The sequence below is a fragment of the Bombina bombina genome, chromosome 5 (genome assembly GCF_027579735.1).
Source record: "Bombina bombina isolate aBomBom1 chromosome 5, aBomBom1.pri, whole genome shotgun sequence".
Lineage (NCBI taxonomy): Eukaryota > Metazoa > Chordata > Amphibia > Anura > Bombinatoridae > Bombina > Bombina bombina.
In genome coordinates this window covers 818,762,799-818,781,770 of record NC_069503.1, presented here as the reverse complement: position 1 = coordinate 818,781,770, position 18,972 = coordinate 818,762,799, and the positions used below count along the sequence as shown (strand labels likewise).

The 18,972-nt window shown below is 36.7% G+C and overlaps 1 protein-coding gene across 1 annotated transcript in view; it reads left to right on the top strand.

Annotated features, from left to right (window-relative positions):
* ARHGAP28 (Rho GTPase activating protein 28) overlaps positions 1–18,972 on the top strand; it is a 413,070-nt gene that overhangs the window by 378,587 nt on the left and 15,511 nt on the right. Inside the window, 1 exon segment of the mRNA XM_053715862.1 lies at positions 6,202–6,329. Within this exon segment, the coding sequence (XP_053571837.1) occupies positions 6,202–6,329 (128 nt within the window).

Here is an 18,972-nt window from a genome sequence, read left to right as displayed (position 1 = left end):
TTGCGTGCTAACAATCTACTACATCTATTGTCGCTGTCATAATAAGTTTGTTGTAGTTTGAGTGCAAGTAGTTTGCAATCTCTGTCTAAAAGGGTGCCAACTATTTCCCTCTGCGTCTGTAAATCCTTTTTCAATGTCGAGTCTGTCGGTGTTTTTTTAAGTTTCTCCTCAGTCAAGGTAATGTTATTCAGTGCGGTCTGTAGTGCGGTGCACTGTTGTTTATGATTATGGGACTGTATACTGATAAGATCCCCTCTAAGTGTGCTTTTATGTGCTTCCCATATAAGTCTAAAATCATCTATGGATGCTACATTTAGTTGAAAGTATTCTTGCAGACGATTCTCTATTTTTTCTTGGTACAGTGGGTGGTCTAATAAATTATTGTCTAATTTCCAAAGAAATGTGGAGTGTGGGGCTGAGGGCCATTCAATAGAACAGGTCACCATAGAGTGATCCGTCCAGCCTGTGGGGATTATCGCTGACCTTATTGCCATGGACAAGCAGGACACGTCTAAAAGGATGTAGTCTATGCGGGAAAATCGGGAGTGTGGAAAGGAGAAGAAGGTATATTGGCGGTCTACCGGGTGATGTATCCTCCAGGTGTCGTGTACTGCTAGGTCTCTAATATGTTGTTTGATTCTATAAAGAACCCGGTTTGGTGTTGAGGAGAGCCCAGTTGATGTGTCTAATGCTGTGTTGAGAGAGACGTTAAGATCCCCTCCTAGTATCAGTAGACCCCTTTTAATCTCAAGTATGGCATCTGAAAGGCGTTTGAAAAAGATGTCCTGCTGGGTGTTAGGGGCATAAACACAGGCCATTGTGACTATTGTGTTATAGAGTTTGCCAGTCAAGATTAAATATCTGCCCTCTCGATCTCGTGTTAAGCTAAATAGAGTAAAGGGTATACCTCGTTTAATTAAGATTCCCACCCCATTGGTTTTACTATGGTTCGATGCAAAGTATGCCTCTCCAAACTTGTAACTAAATGTTTTGGGTTCTTTCTTGTGAAGGAAGTGGGTTTCCTGCAGCATTATGATATCCCCCTTGTTATCTTTAAAATCCTTAATAGCTATACTTCTTTTGTTTGGGGAATTAAGGCCCTTAGCATTAACTGTTATGATGTGCAGCTGTGCGTTATTGGGAGCCATTATATGTCAGTATGATCACGATCTGTCGCTTGGTAGTGGTGCTAGTGTCCACCTGTTGATAATGGGGAGTAGGTGTTAGAGTGAGGAGCCATACCATATAAATCAATATACAGGTATTAGAAGGGGTATGTGTGATTATATAAGCACAATGTGTAAAACAAAAACAAACATCAAGGATAACAACAACAAAAACAAAAGTTAACGAGTAAACATTAGAACATGTGAACACATCGCCGGAGCGGCTGAGGGATAGTCCCTCCGGCAAAACAGTTATCCTAATAGGATGTGGGGTCAGCCGGGTACTTAGGCCCAGGCAGAAGTGGAATTATTTAACATCCATTGAAAGGATGATATAAGTGGGTAAAAGTAACATGGTTCATATATTTTTGCACAATAGGAGTGGCCTGGTTATGACAGGTTAAAACTATCCATATATAACGTAATTACTTCGTATAGTCACTAGAATTGTCTTTGTGGGCGGTTCAAGCAAATGAGTGCCTGTAGTTAAAATAAACAACAACAGATAATAAAGGCATGACAAGTGATTTTTACACCAATCTCACCCAACCATGGATCTTGGGAGACAATTAAGTCCTTCAATAATACATCATGAGTTCAGTCTGTCTTTCCTCTTCTTATTAGCAACTTTGTGCCATTGTGTCCCTGCCAAGGGATGTGATGATGAAGCTGTGTTGTCAGGAGACTTCTCAGATAGTTGAGGCGGCTGGATTGATAGGCCCAAGCCCTTTGAGAAAGACTCCAGGTCTTGAGGCCCTCTGTAGGTGTGAATCTGGCCTTCCTTAGATACCATTAAACTAAAGGGAAACCCCCAACGATACTTGATATCATTCTCTTGTAGTGCAGTGGTGATAAATCGGACGTCTCTTCTACGTTGTAAAGTGCTTGGGCATAGGTCTGGGTAAATTTGTAGGGCATGATCCAGATACATTATTTTCCTCAGTTGTCTCGATTTGGACCAGATTTCCTCTCTGTCAGTGAATCTCAAAAATTTAAGGATAACATCTCTAGGGGGTGCACCAGTTGGTGGAGGTGGGCGCAGAGCCCGATGTACTCTTTCCAGTTCCATATCAGGTATATCTGGGTCCCCCATCAGATGGTGAAAGAGGTTCTGCATATATTCTCTAAGTTCAGAGCTTTTTATTGACTCTGGTATACCCCTTACTCTTAAGTTAGACCGCCGACTGCGGTTTTCGAGATCCTCAATTCTTTCTTGCATTGTTTCTATTTGTGAGGATTGAACATTGGCATGTGTTTCTAGGCTCCCCACCATTTCAGAGATGGTAGTTTGCGTGTCTTCTACTTCCTCTACTCTGCACCCTAAGGCGTTTATGTCAGTTCTCATGGAGGTAAGCTCTTTAGTTATTAATGCCTTTAGGGAGGCAAAGTCCTCTTTTGATGGCAGGTTAGCAATGTCTTGTTTTAGTTGTGTAATATAAGAGGTAGCTATCTGTAATTCTGCAGCGCTTGATAAATCATGAGGAGTCTCATTAGTATTTGCAGTCTGATGTGCAGGGTTGGTTGCTGTGTCTGGCAGTTGAAAGAATGTGCTCACAGAGACTGGCACATTGGTCTGGCTTTTCGGGAGCTTCTCTCCTTTATTCAAGCGTTTAGTTGTCATGTTTTGCTTAAGTACTGGAGAGTGTTCAGTTGACCTGTATGCCCTTTCCCAGGATTATTGTTTGGAGGAGTAGATAATAACCATTCAAGTTGTTAGTGATGCCCCATTGAAAGTTTACGGTCAGATGTGGTGTACATTTGTGATGGTTTACTGAGAGCAGGGTGTGCACTCCACACCCTGTTACGTTATTGCTATTCAGGGTCTTATATCTTCGGGTCAGTGCTTTATGCCCTCCTCTCCTATCATAGTGAGGCCCATTTAATCAGGCATGCATTCGAGGTAACTTTTAAGTTTATGGGCGTTATACTTCTTTTTCTGACGGTGCTAATATGTAACATTAGATGGCCCTTTGTCCCGCTGTGCGGTCGTTATGTGTTGCGTTTCATTTGGTTCAGCTTACCTCCATATATGAGCTGAGTCTGAGATGGGCTCCGGTATCTGTGTCCGCATGGCTCGCACACGGCCCTTTCCAATATGGCGGCGGTCGTTTTTCCTTTGCGGCTAAATAACAGTCCGTTTTTAGCTTAGTCGCTTGTCAAATTGCCTTCATGTCATAGCGGTTAGTGTCCCCACATATTTAGGCGCCTGTGTACCACTTTGTAAAGCGATTCTTGCAGGTATATAGTCCTGGGTCTTTTTCCCCAGCACGGAGCTGATTCACACTGCGGCCATTTGCCTGCACGGCCGGACTCCGCCCCCTTCTCGATCCCTTTTCTAAACCCTTATTCAAAATATTTATTCTGCTTCTCCTGGTATAGATACATACCCATTTTGTAAGTGGGAGGCTTCTGTATTAGACTGGTTGAGGATGATCTGGATCACGCTACTCATGGGGTTAAGTCGTTCAGGGAATACCCACTTTTACGCATACTTACAGATGCAACACTATATTAATAAATTGATAAGTGAGGACAGACATTTTTGGCATCCTTTTGTTTTTGCCATACTTTAGATAGTCTTTAAATTAGGAAACTTCTAAATCTCTGAGATTTACAAAACTTGACATTACCCAATTAAAGAACACATTTCTGTTTATTGAGCAACAAGATACTAAGACAAATACTGCTCATAGGATGAGACAGTTAAAAAAAAAAATAGCAACCATATATTAAAACTTTGGATACTAGTTTGCAGAAACAGATTATTTTGTCTTTTGCACAAATGGAAGTAATGCTATTGGCTTCTTTAAAAGATGAATGGTGTTTCTTATATGATAATTTTTAATTAATTTATTTCAAAGAGAGAGGAAGTGTATAAACAAGACTGAAAACAAATGAAATAACAGTCAGACCACAGGTCGCCATATCTGTAGTATGGTTTTATTTTATTTTTAAAGGGTTATGCAAAATTTTGGAAAATTAACCTTGTTACTTAAATGATATTATCTATTTTTGAAAAACGACTTACTCCTCTCATGTATCTTGCACATTGTTTTACAATTGTTGGGATCTTATTTTTTTCACGATTTGCACCTACTAAGCATAAATTTATAAACGAGAAAGACTATTATTCCCATGGACATCTGTAATATACTTTGCAGTTAAGGAATAGCAACAACGAGTCACTCTGAACTCCCTGGGTATTTAAGATGATGTTTTACAATGAGGCCCATTTATCAAGCTCCGAATGGAGCTTGAGGGCCCGTGTTTCTGGCGAGTCTTCAGACTCGCCAGAAACACAAGTTATGACCACTGCTCCATAACCCTGTCCACCTGCTCTGATGAGGCGGACAGGAATCGCCACAATTCAACCCGATCGAGTACAATCGGGTTGATTGACACCTCCCTGCTGGCGGCCCATTGGCCGCGAGTCTGCAGGGGGCGGCCAATGTGAGCTGCTGGTGCAATGCTGAATACGGAGAGAGTATTGCTCTCCACATTCAGCGATGTCTGTCGGACCTGATGCGCACGGATTAGCGTCGGATTAGGTCCGACAGACTTTTGATAATTCGGCCTCTATGTCTTTATGTGGCTATGCTATTTGTGAAAAGCATGTCTTTGTTATTGCATTGTGTTATATATATTGTAATACAATGAGGCCAAATTATCAAATGTCTGTCGGACCTGATCCGACAGTGCGGATCAGATCCGACAGACATCACTGAATGCGGAGAGCAATACGCTCTTCGTATTCAGCATTGCACCAGCTGCTCACAAGAGCTGCTGGTGCAACGCCGCCCCCTGCAGACTCGCGGCCAATCGGAGATGTCAATCAACCCGATCGTACTCGATCGGGTTGAATTGTGGCGATTCCTGTCTGCCTGCTCAGAGCAGGACAGGGTTATGGAGCAGTGGCCTGGCGATTCAGAGCTTGATAAATGGGCCTCTTTGTCTCCAATAAAGAGAATTGAAGAAAAAAAAAATCTATCCTGAAAGGCCCTTATTTATATGAGGATGACCCCTTCTTTCTTTCAACCATAGAGTTTAGGGGAAAAAACATGCTATTGTTTGCAACCTCATTTATTAAAATGTTAATAAAAATATAAATTTTTAACACATTTTGTTGTGCAGCTCTCACATCTCATATCATGATATATTCATAAAATAACCATATAGTTTTAATCTGTTTGGTTTGCTAAAAAAAAAAAATATATATTATACAATATTTATATAATGAGTGGGATTCTCACTGAAAAATGCCCTACTGATGGGATTAAATGTGAGCAGCTTTTAAAAACTCCAAAACAGCTCAGCACAGCAGTGGAAATGGCTCAGCAGTTGAGAGATTAAATTAATGAGAAACAAATGCGCTCAAAATATTTTACTCTTTAACAACGTTTTCTTGCAGGTTTAAATTTAGTTTCTCTATTTTTTTGTTTTCCACAGTAAAAAATGATCATTAATCTTATAGGTCTTTAATTAATATTTGTTTAATGCTGGGGTTATGTAGGAGCAACATTTTGCTGACTGTTAAAATAAAAACATTGGCTTTGAAGCAGTGCTGCCTGTTTCAAAAGCTTGTGTCAGCTATTCATTAACGTTGGCGTATAGCTATCTCTGGGACCATGGACGGTTGTAAGCATATTAGTCTGTCTACAAACGTCAAGTGCTTTGTGTTTTCTATTATCTTTTGGTTGTGCTAAAATAAAGTATATATTTATAGACTGCATAGACTATTTAGTAGTTAGTTAATTAGATTACTATCATTTGCAAAGGTATTTTATGAAGACTGTTATACTGAGTCAGATTTTATACTTTGTTATATAGCGTCTATAAAATATTATTTAAATATATATATAATTTACTCACATGAAAGTATCATAATATTAAAGCCAATTTTTACCTCCCATTAGTAACTATCACTTCTAATAAATGAAATTTCAGATACTTTTTCCCTTTCATTGGTAAGTCCAAAATATTTATATTCAAATTGCCATGCAAATAATTTGAGCTGTATTTTGCTTTTATGTTTCAGCACTGTGATGTACCTGAGGGGGTAATAAGAGTGTACGCTCCACTGCACTCAAAGGTTTCCATGGCAATACAGCTGAACAGTCGGACAAAAGCCAAAGACATTCTGGCAAGATTTCAGTGTGAAAACAGGTGTAGAGATGAACTTGTTTTTTTTATTATTCCTTTTTCAAATTGGTGGATTTTTTGGCAACAGACTGTGGTTCTTTTGAATGTGTTTCTTTCACAAGATGTAATGTTTACACACATAATTGCATGCAACCGTTAATGTCATTTTCAACAATATATTAGTTTCATTATGACAGTATTGAAACGCAAATGCATCATAGCATTTAAATAACTCTGTACATGATATATCTAGATAGATAGATGATAGCTAGATACCTGCATCTTAAATTCCCATCAGTACCAATTCAGCATTTCTTCCAAAAGCTGATAAAAATGGATTCCATTAAAGGGGCTAAAATGAATTACTGTGTAAGGTATTAAAAATAATTGCAACATTTATTGTTTTAAAAAAAGCATACTGTTAGTTGTACATAAATCTGAAATTAGCTCTATTCTACTGTCCACCTCCAAGAATACAAACATGCTAACTGATTGGTTGATATTTCCAGTAGTTGCTTACCTGTCATGACCATTTCCGTTGCTTTAAAAAGGCATGTAAGAATCTGAAAAAGCCAGTTTCCAGTCTTCATGCCAAACATTCTTTACCAAGAAAACTGATCTGCTTCATTAATGAAGGCTTAAGTAAGGGGTAGATAGGGACATCTCTGTTCAATGTGCAAGTTTAGGGAATACTGCAACCTACACTTTTGAACCCTTTTAACTAAAAGGGTTGTTCAAAAACCAAAAGAACAACAACAATTAAAACACACCCAAAATGCGCATTTGCATAAAAAAAACACAAGAACTCCTAAAAGTATAATTAAAAGAGCATAGTGAAGTTATTTGTCCATTCTTTAATAATATTTAGAGTTTTTTCACCAAACGTTTGATTTGAAGAATTTTTTGTGTGGTTGCTGTGGTTGCTGTATTTGGATTCCACTAGGGATAAGCAGCTAATTCACTAGACATTTGAGTCCCATTGTGGAAGACATTGGGGCCAATTTATCAAGGGCCGAATGGCCCCTGATACCCTTCCACCGGGAACAGCAGTTATGAAGCTCTGAGGCTGCGGACATCAATCCACCCGATTGTGTACAATTGGGTTGATTGACACCCCCTGCTACTGGCCAATTGGCCGCAAATCTGCAGGGGGCGGCATTGCACAAGCAGTTCACCAGACCTGCTTGTGCAATGTTAAATGCAGGCAGTGTATGCTGTCGGCATTCAGCGATGTCTGGCGGACATGATACGCTACAGCGTATCATGTCCGCAAGATATTGATAAATCGACCCCATTGTATGCATTATAATAATAATTTGAATTGTAAAATGGTCTCTTTTAATTAAAATAAGTTTAATTTTTTTGTATATATCTATACATATATATTTTGTATGACGTATTATAAGAATATTAATGTAAACATAAATTTATAGTAAATAAAATATTGAATTATAATGTGACTTTTTAGTTAATATAGAAGTATTGTTTTTAACAGTTAATTAAAGGCAGAATGCCCATTGTGTTTTACCATATTGGGCTAGATTACAAGTGGAGCGCAAATTTATTGTTCGTCCGCAAACAGGCAAATTCACCGTTTATGGGCGCACTATAAATAACCAGCCATTACAAGTGGATGGTTATTGCTACTGTAAGCTTGGCGGTAGCAATTAGCAATTAAAAAATTAACCAGAGGTCAGACCGCTGGTTAATTTTTTAAATGTCCCCCAATTGCCCCCAAAAATAACATGTGAAGTCCCATTTAAGAAAAGAAAAAAAATGTAGCATTTTTAAATAAAAAAAAAAAAGAAACTGCACTAAGCAGTTTTTGGGGGCTAAAGTTTTCGGGGGTGGAACTCCATTGAAAGTGCCTTTACATTTCTGTCTATATGTATGTATTCATATATAATAGTCTTGTAGGAATGGGCACTCTCAGGAATTTAATATAAAATTTTCCAAGCTTTATTGTAGAAAATCTTTAAAAGTCAGAGTCAACGTTTTGGCCACATGTCAGGCCTTTATCAAGACAACATGTCATAGGAATATATCATAGAGATATAGAGAGAAAATGTGTAGGCGCTATGGATTCCTAAAAGCCAAGTATAAAAGGGGGACCCCAATAAGATACCCCTGGTGAAGCAAATTAGAAGAAAGAGGATATATACTGGCACTGAGGAGCTAGGGTATTAGGTCTATGAATAGATATGTATCTCAAGTGTCTGGTATATAATGGCACAGATTTAGTAAATATATCTAGGTTACACTAAAGACTAGCTCAAAATAAGCAGATTGCAATAGTGTCTGGCTAAATTTAATGCCTATCTGACCGTACGTAGTTTCTAGGATAATAAAATGAGGGACTAATGTCACTCTCTAAATAATGCAGTTGTGTGGGAATCAGATTGTTTAAAAAACAGTGCAAAAGCAGAAAAACTATACAATATAAGATAAATAATAAAATCTGGACGTCCAGTCTTGAACAATGTATATTAACAATTGGTAACTTTATATAAAATTAATATAAATAAAATTAATGCAATTAAAATGGATGTAATAAAAGTGGTTTATGCAATGAGAGTTCATAGGCTGGAAAACGCCTATGTGCTGTGGATTATCACAGCAATATAAAAGTTAAAAAAGTACCTTGAAAGTCCTCAAAACTCTACGTTTAGAGTGAGGTATCTGAGCAAAAAAAGGGACTTTACTTTGTATTAATGGATCCACTCTCATTAATATTTTAAACTTGATGATGATCGTCAAAGGCAGGTGAGTCCTGGATTTCCAAATGTGTGATCCGTTTGAGGAAGCTGATACCAAGCGGGTGTATTCCGCTATGAGCCTTGCTCCTTTCTGTGTCTCCTTGCCCGATCAAAGGCAAGTGCAGCCTGGATTTCCAATTGTGCGATCCGTTTGAGGAAGCTGTTAGCAAGCGGGTGTATTTGGCAGTAAGCCTTTCTGTGTCTCCTTACAGTAATTTTGTCTCGCTGAATAGGTGGTTCCTGCTGTTTGGGGTTTTTCTACTGTATTAAACAGTCCCCTTCAGGCAATCAGGATGTGCTGGTGGTGTAGTCTTTAGTCTTTCAAATCTGTGTAGAAGAAAGGACAATGGGTCCAGTATACCACTGTGTGGCTAGGTGATTGTAGATTTCACAGGATAAAAAAGGTTAACTTGTTCAACATGTTTCACCCCACGCTTGGGGCTTTTTCAAGAATGAGTTAACACTTAGAATAGCCATCTACTTAAAGCCATAGTTGTTTGCTGATAGGTTAATTAACCATGGGTGTGTGATTTTTGATCCTATCACTTCCATGAGTCTTAAGGTGGATTTTGTCTGTTATAAGTTCAAGTTTTTTAAGGTGGAATTTAGTAATCTGTGTTTCCACTCACCTTACAGGTGTCTTTAAAGATTCCTTTTCTCTCAAGTAAACATGCACTTATTCTTAATGTAGAAGCCAAGTATGAATTTATAGGTATATTATGACAATATTCACTGATAATATATAATAATAATATTATTCAAATGTTTCAAAAATAAAAAAAATAAAAAAAAAAAGTAACAAACCTTCTGTATTATCTAGGAATAAACCTGGGTTTTTAGGTGTCCCCTTGGTAGTAAGGGTATAGTGAGGTGTAAAAATAAATTGTCTTAAAAACAATCATTTACCTATTTATTTAACAATGTCAATGAGTGTATGACATCAGATACTAATCATACATAAAAGGTGTAATATCTAATTCTGAATTAAGTCCAAGTGGGTGCAGGGTCTTCATTTTATAAATAAACTGTGCTTCTTTCTTAAGGAGTTTATTTTCATAGTTCCCACCTCTCCAATCTGCTTTTACTTTAACTATACCCCAAAATCTTAGGTCTTTTAATCTGTTATTGTGTACTTCTTTGAAGTGTCTATATAAATGGGTGTCTTTATTACCTTTTTCTATAATCCAGATATGCTCCCGTATTCTCTCTCTGAGAGTCCTAGTTGTCTCTCCTAAGTATTGTTTCTTGCAGCTGCACTGCAAAAGGTAGATAACCCCTTTATCTGTACATCTAATGGTATCCCTAATGGTAAATTTCTCTCAAGTTTGGGTGGATGAAAATTCCTTAATTTTTGAGCTATAGTGACAGGATTTACAGCAATGGCATGGATACAAGCCATTCACTTCATTGCCTTGTAAATCTTGTTGAATCAGTTGTCTATCTTTACATTTGAATTCGCTTGGAGCTAGGAGCATTTTTAAGTTGTCCGAGCGTCTATATACAAATTTTGGCTTTACAGGTAATTTGTCACCTATGATGGGATCTTCCCTAACTAGGTGCCAGTGTTTATTGATTAATTTTTCTACTTGTTTATGTTTTGGGGGGCTAAAGTTGACGGGTGTGGAATGTTAGAAAAAAAACGCCATTGAAAGTGCCTTTACATTGCTGTCTATGGGAGCAATGTGTTCCCAGTAAATATATATGTATATGCTTATATACATATATATGTATGTGTTAATATTTGTATATACACATATTAACACATAAATATATATGTATGTATTCATATATAATAGTCTTGTAGGAATGGGCACTCTTAGGAATTTAATATAAAATTTTCCAAGCTTTATTGTAGAAAATCTTTAAAAGTCAGAGTCAACGTTTTGGCCACATGTCAAGCCTTTATCAAGACAACATGTTATAGGAATATATCATAGCTTTGTCATTGCAGCGGCATCAAGCCGTTCCTCCCAGCGTCAGTGAGTAGAATCGGATTCATATACATATATGTTTATATTTGCTGCACGACTTATCCCCTTCGCTGTGCTAGTTCTAATGCCATGTCTGACGGCATCAGAAAGAGGCTCCCATTAGAGACTATGGAAGTGTGCTCTCATGAGCACAATGCTTCTGTGCAATGTGAACACAAGGTCATGTTCGCATTGCACCTCACTTGTAATACTAGCACACGCAAATGTAGAAGCAATATTTTGCACTCAATTTGTAATCTAGCCCATTATCTTTTAAAGTTTAAGCCTTATTAATTCTTATGGAAGTCTTAAACTTCATACATACATAGATATTGACTAGAAGTCTATTCTATGAACAAACATCCTTTCTGGAAAGTGCTTTCTCAAATCTTTCCTGAACCTGCTACCCTCCAGCTTGAGATCATCTTGTGAGGCTGTTCTTCTTTTTGTGAAATATGTTTTTATCTTCAGCTTTAATAAACCTCTTAATATAGTTGAGGTTCTCTATAATTTCAACTCTCTCGCTTCTCTCCTCTAAGCCATACATTAATATATATATCATTTTCTTCTGTATAATAAGTCAAAACAGAAAGAAGAACATTTTCTAACATCAAAGTAGATCACAAACGAAAAAAAATCTCTTTTATTTTTCCAAACTTAGTACATTTAGCTTTATACTTTAATGCTTCTTTTTAATTTAACCCCTAGACCCATCCGTTCAACCCCTAAACCCATGACATAACCTAAGAGAAGGAGAAAAAAAATAAAGCTATTCATCTCTCCCACCTATTTTCCTACCATACACCAAGGAGGACTGTCTCCATATTTCTGAAACGAAAGATTAATTGATTTTGTTCTCTTTCTGACTGTGATCTAATGAGAGGAGACAATTTTGAAAAAACTTTCGTACTTGCCCTTCCTCATGCAATGGAGTAGCAAATTGCTCTATAATCAACTGTTTTTTCAGAAAATCCATCCATTCAGGCAGCTTAGGTTCATGTTTCTCTTTTGATTTTTTCATAATTTAATTCCTAGCTGCCAGAATTGCTACATTAAATAGCTTATACTCCTTGCCAAAGTTATCTTTGTCTACTAAGAATATTACCTGTTCCAGGGTAAGTTTAACCTGACTGTCTATATGTATGTTCAACCAGAATTCTATTTTCTTCCAAAATTGGTTTATTTTTGGACATTGCCTTATTACATGAGTCAGATCTGCCGCTATTAAGTGACACTTGGAGCATTTATCAAATTGATTGTTTTTCCACGCGTAACCTTTTTTGGGTGTATAATAAACTTGATAGAGGAGCTTTAGATGTGCTTCTCTCCATATGGCTGAAAGTGTATTCCTCTCTACTCTTTCTATCGATTTTTTAAACATGCTAGCATTAATTTCTGGGAGGCTCAAATTTCCAGTCCACCCATTAGCTATATATGATAAATTTACCTCTTCTTTTAAAGCAACTAACACTCAATACCACAGTGATATAGAACAAATGCCAGCCCTTACAACTCCAATCCATTGATTTAACTTACTCCATTTCCACTCTCTTCCGGAAGTTCTAAGCAAGCCGTAAATGTAGTGCCTGATTTGTAGGTAAGCATAAAATTTGTTGTTATTTAAATTAAATTCCATCTTTATATTTTGGAATGTTTTTATCTCCTGTTGGTCCTGACTGATAATTTGAGATATTACTGTGAGACCTTTTTCTCTCCATTTTTTAAATACTCTATTATTCAAGCCTTCTGAAAAATCAGGATTACCTTCTATTGTCAAATATTTTGAGACCTCAAACTTCTCATCTAGCTTTGAACATATTTTCTGCCAAGCTCGTATAGGTGTAGATATAGTTTTAGGTTTTTTTATTCCCAAGGGCAAGTAAATATATTTGATATGTGTACATGTGTGTTAAAAAAAAAGGTTTTATCAATTATCTTACTAATTTCAAGACCGAATAATAGGAAGTGTCCCCAAACCATTCTACGACTATCCTTGCTAAATGAACTCAATTATATAGTTCCAAGTTGGGGAAACCCATGCCTCCATATTGTTTAGGTAGACTTAATCTTTTACTTGCTATCCTTGTTTTTTTCATGGCCCATAAAAACTTTGTTGAAGCTGTCTGTAGATCACGTAAATCTTTTTTTTTTTTTTTAAACAAAAAAGGTATATTTTGGGTAATATATAAAAATTTTGGCAGGGCAATCTTTTTAAACAAGTTTACTCTGCCAGTTAATGAAATTGGTGATTTAGCCCATATCTGCAACTTTTCCTTATTATTAGTAAAAATTGGGGGGACATTAAGCATGTACCATTTGTCTAAATCTGACGCAATATAGATACCCAGATACTTGAATGAATCGGTCACTTTCTTGAACAGATTGTTCTTATTAGAATCCTTCTTTCTATGTATCCATATTATCTCCAATTTTGAGGTGTCAACCCTATACCCAGTAAAAGAACTATATTCATCTATTATTTCCAAAATCCAAGGACTGTTATCTTTCGTTTATCTAACAAACAATAAAAGATTGTCTGCATATAATGCTAGTTGAATTGATGTTTCTCAGATTAATATGCCTTAAATTTCTTGCTTAATCATGATGGCCAGTTAATTCTATTGCAATGTTAAAAAGTAGAGGCCACATTGGACAGCCCTGTCTTGTTCCTCTACCCCAAATAATTCATCTGGATAACATCCCATTTACAATATATATAATTGAACGCTTTTTCAGCAGCTATCGAAATTATTGCTTTGTCTGAGATCATTGATTACTTTTCTGTTTTAAGTTGATTTTTATGATGGTCTAAAATTAACGCTACCTTCCTAATGTTTGCAGCTGAATTTCTCCCTTTCATAAATCCTGTTTGATCTAAATGGATCACTTATTGTAATGGAGATTAAAAACGCATAGCGATAAAATTTGTCATTAGCTTATAGTGTGTATTCAATAGCGAAATGGGTCTATATGAGTCTTTTGACTCTGGATCTTTATTTTATTTTAATATTAAAGTTGTCCAAGATGGGGGAACTTCCGGGCGGCGGCCATGACAGGTCGCATAATACCATTCTGCTCCAGTGCTCTAGCTACCTTTAAACATTATAATTGTTTAATTGGCTCATCTGTTTGGTTTTTGTTCTGATCCCTGTCACATTTAAGCTCCTTCATCAGATGAGCCCAAAATTGATGTGATGGAGTTGACTGCGAGCTCCCGGAGCGAACTTCAGGGCTGAGGCCTTCAATATACCCCCCGGCAGGACCTGTCTGGGCCTGTCGTTACGCAGCACATAGTGCTGATATCATCTACCTTGAAGAGGATTTTACATTTCTCCTTACCGGATGGAGTCTAACAATACTAACCTGCATTCCCTGCTAAAGGCCCTGCTAGATGAACATCACCTACGTCTTACACTTGCACTGGACACAGCATGGGCTGTCAGCGACAACCTGGCATGGCGCCCCCATGTAGAGGATACTGTGAATATACCGCTTGAATCTGCCGGCAAGATAGAGGGGCTGGTCACGGCATGGCACTCTGGTGCTCCCCTTACAGGCAGCTGCCCTACACACGGCTCTAAATCAACAACTGGCTCAGACCGCAACCTTGAGATAGGTGAGGTACCCTTGCCCGCGCATACTCGCTCTCCTTCTGCCCCGCACTCGGATCCCGGGGCGGACACGGGGAGTTGCAGTGTGGGTGGCGGGGGAGTTGGCGCATCACTGAGCAAATGGCCACTATATGGCCGCATCCAGTAATACCACCGCAGGGCAGGAATATGAAGTCCCTTCTAACGATTGTAACCCTGGTCATGGGCGCATCTTGTTCCAGGCCCAGATTAGAGAATGGCATTAGTTGGTGGCCAAATGCCTGGGGTCCTGCATGTAAGCTTTGCAAACGCTTGAAATGTGGAATACTGAGCAACAAAACAGGCGTGGGATAAACATTGCTTGGTACATAGCTTACGGTGGGGGATCATAACATTTCTACAATCCCTTCCATGACTGTCTGTTCAAAAGGACACAAACTTCCATATCCTTTAATAAGACACTATTTCTAATTTTACATTTACTGCTACCAGAGGTTTTGCACTATATGGTTTTGTTCAGTAAGCTTTAACACTCGCAAGATAGTTGGCGAGTTTATTACCTCTAAACTCAGTAACAAAGTCTGGATAAAAAAGATTTCATAATCTTATGTAGGTACATGATTGTTCTTTAGCCAACTATAGGAGCAATGCTTATCTTAATATGTATTGGTAGGTTAAATATGTTCTTAGCATTTTTACTGTATGACAACTAGCTATCTTTTATGTGTTTCACTGTTTATAATAAGTATAGAGGCTTTGTATATACTAACTGGAGATATCATACCGCAGTCAGAGCAGAAATTTGAAAATACTTCTCTTGCAGCAGTTTAATGATTATAGCAACAAAAAAAAAAAAGTGCTTATTTACTGTCTAACTAACTGATCTCTACAGGTGAAACTTGGAAATACACTCACTCTGACTAATCCTTAGTTATATTCCTGTAGTTTCTACTAGGCTGAGGCTTGGCAAGAGGGATAGTATAGTAACCTAAAACTATCACATGTTATGGCAGTACCCTACGGAAAATAGGCTTCCACCTACTATGTTTTTGCAGGACAAATATATTTTTTCTTTCCCAACTTGTAGAACTAACTTCACTTCAATTATTCCCCAGAACAACTTCCACAGTTATATATAAGAATGCTTGCTTCTGATCTTCCATTGGCATGTTTTGGATTCTCGCTGTCTGCGGCCGGGACGGCGAGATCCAATCTTTTTGTAATGGGAAGCGGGTGAGCGTTTTTTATCTAAACTTCTGCTTGCCATGCCTGCTTTAATCATACTCATAGGCGAATAACTATCATTTATTCCCAGAATAGGATTCAAATATACTGTAGAGTATCCCCTCACTTCTTTTTGTTTGTTTGATGCCTTCATTAATACATTCAAATCTATATTATATGACTAATTGTGGTCTGCTAGATTCAGGATATGAGTCATATTGCTCGCCTGACAAAACATCCCCCCCTGGATTATTGGCCCATAGCCTGAAGTATCTACCTCTTAAGACCTGCTAGATAACACTGTGCCCTTGCAAAATGCTCTATTCAGAATTCTAACTTCCCGTGTTATAGCAACTGTGCACTTCCTTCTGACTGTGGACATTTATTTTGTTTTATTTTGTTATAAGAGTATCGTGCCGCTTTAGTTATATTCCCATGCATTGGACTCCTGAGGTAAACCCAATTTTTTTTTTTTTTTTTTTTAAAGAGTAAATCTGATTTTATCCTCTATTTACCAAAAATACCGAAATATAATAGTTTTTACTTTTTTTCATAGCCCCCTGTTACATAGCATGTTAGTTCTGAAGAAAACCATAAAATAGAGGTTCTTCAATTAGGGTCCATGAGAGGCCCTCTTGTAATAATGTTTACCCACATCTCGTTTGATTATAGCAAATCTGTGGCCCAAGAGTGGCCGCTTTCATATTATAGTGGGTATAGCGCTTGAGCAGTACTTACTACTTGCAATGAATGGGTAAAGTGCATATTGTCTACCTGTCTGTTTTGTCCTAGTTACCTGTTCTGTAATAACTTATGTCATTTTTTGTTATGCATTGACAATTGTTTTAATGTCTGTTTTGAAAGAACCTCAATAAAAATAATTAAAAAAAAAAAAAAAAAAAAAAAAGTTGTCCAAGATGCTGTGAAGTTCTTAGACATTTTATTTTCTTGTGTATAATAATAATTGAATAGTTTTACTAGGATGGGAGTTCTGCACTCAGTATTTTATAAAATTCATTTGGGAGAAGGTCAGGACCAGGAGCTTTAAATCTTTCTAATTTTCAAATACCTTTGGAGATTTCACCCTCTGTAATTGGTGCATTTAACATATCGAGGGATTCTGACTTAATTTTACTACACTCAATTCTATACCAAAAGGCCTCCTTTTTACTCTTAATAGGTTCTCTATCTGAATATAAGTCTTGAAAATGTTCAGTAAATATTTCTAAAATCTCCTCCGTTTTCTGTTCTTTTATCTTTATATTTTAAGGCACTAATTTTGTTTGTCTTGTGAATAAATTTTGTAATATTTGCAAATAATTTCCTAGTTTTATTACCAAATCTATAAAATGTTGCTTTTACTTTGAGATCCATCTGTGTCGCTTTGTATATTTTAAGGCACTAATTTTGTTTGTCTTGTGAATAAATTTTGTAATATTTGCAAATAATTTCCTAGTTTTATTACCAAATCTATAAAATGTTGCTTTTACTTTGAGATCCATCTGTGTCGCTTTGTATATCAGCAATGTGTCTCTTTTTTGGCTTTATTATATTTATTCCAACTTTCCTTCGTTGGGCTACAAATATAATTGTTAAACGAATTAGTAATAAATCTTAAAACTTCTTCCTCTCTCTTTTTTTTTTTTTCTTTATTGCACTTACATAAGCTATAGTTTCGCTTCTTAAGACCGATTTTGCCGCTTCCCAAAAAAATTTTGGTTTATTTAAATACTCTTTATTGTATTCTACATACTCCTCCCATTTCCTTTTTAGGAAGTTATTAAATTTAAAATCATTAAATCATTAAGTAGGTAGACAGGAAATCTGAACCTCCCAAAAACTCCAGTTACGTTAGTTAGTTTAAAGGGACATTATACACTCATTTTTTCTTTGCATAAATGTTTTGTAGATGATCTATTTATATAGCCCATAAAAATTTTTTTAGAAAATAAATGTATAGTTTTGCTTATTTTTAAATAACATTGCTCTGATTTTCAGGCTCCTAACCAAGCCCCAAAATTTTATGTGAATACCGTCAGCTACCTTCTCCAGCTTGCTCCTGTTTGTGTAAAGGGTCTTTTCATATGCAAAAGAAGGGGGAGGGGGAGTGTCTTATTTGCCACTTGCAGTGGGCTTTCCAGCTGCCTTTTCAACAGAGCCAAACTGACAGCTTCTAAGTAAGTTTTTAAACAGTTTTATACTGGATTTTTATATCAGTATCTGTGCATCTTATTCTTTATAGTAGTGTCTATTACATGCAGTTATATGAAAATGAGTGCATACTGTCCCTTTAAGTTTCAGGGATATAGGTGCATGATCTGAAATCGTAATTTTGTTAATTTTTACAGATATATTTTCATTATGTACTTTCTGGGTTATCAAGAAAAGGTCAATTCTTGAATAAGACTTATGTGCTTTAGATGTGCAAGTATATTCTTTGGTATCAGGATATTTTGTTCTCCATATAATTTTTAGTTTTAGATAGCTAGATATTTTTCTGATCAGTCTTTCTTCTAATTTATCTCTTTTAGATATGAACATAGAATTCTTATTGGGCCTTGAGGGGCCACCCATTATAAGGGTACCTTCCGATATCTCCACTAGTTTTGTTTGTATACCTGTCCAAAAATACAGAGAGAAATTATTAAGGCGGTATACATTACATATTGTATATATTTGTTCCCCAATTTTTTTTTATTTTTTTTTTAAATATTTTTTATTGAGGAAAAGAAATATATACAAATCATATAAAGAAAACAATACAGTAATCTTCTGTTGCACAGAAATAGTGATAGTCCTCATTTTTCTACCCCTAAAACACAAGTACAGGTCACTTTTGTACCTTATCTGACATCTTAAGAAAAGTCCAGGGGATCGTACTAAGAATAACAAAATGAAAAGGTATAACATACACACAGAGAGTTACATATTCAAGAAGAGATGGCATGGACTGTACCCTCCAGCCGCAATCTGAAAAAAAAGATATTATGAGCATACTCTATGGCTTGCATTTTTACAGAGTGATAGCGTAGCCCCAGATATATTAAACAAATTATCGCCCCCATATATTCCATTTCTGATAATTAAAAATTGCTGAGAATACATAGAAACTTAATAACAACAACCT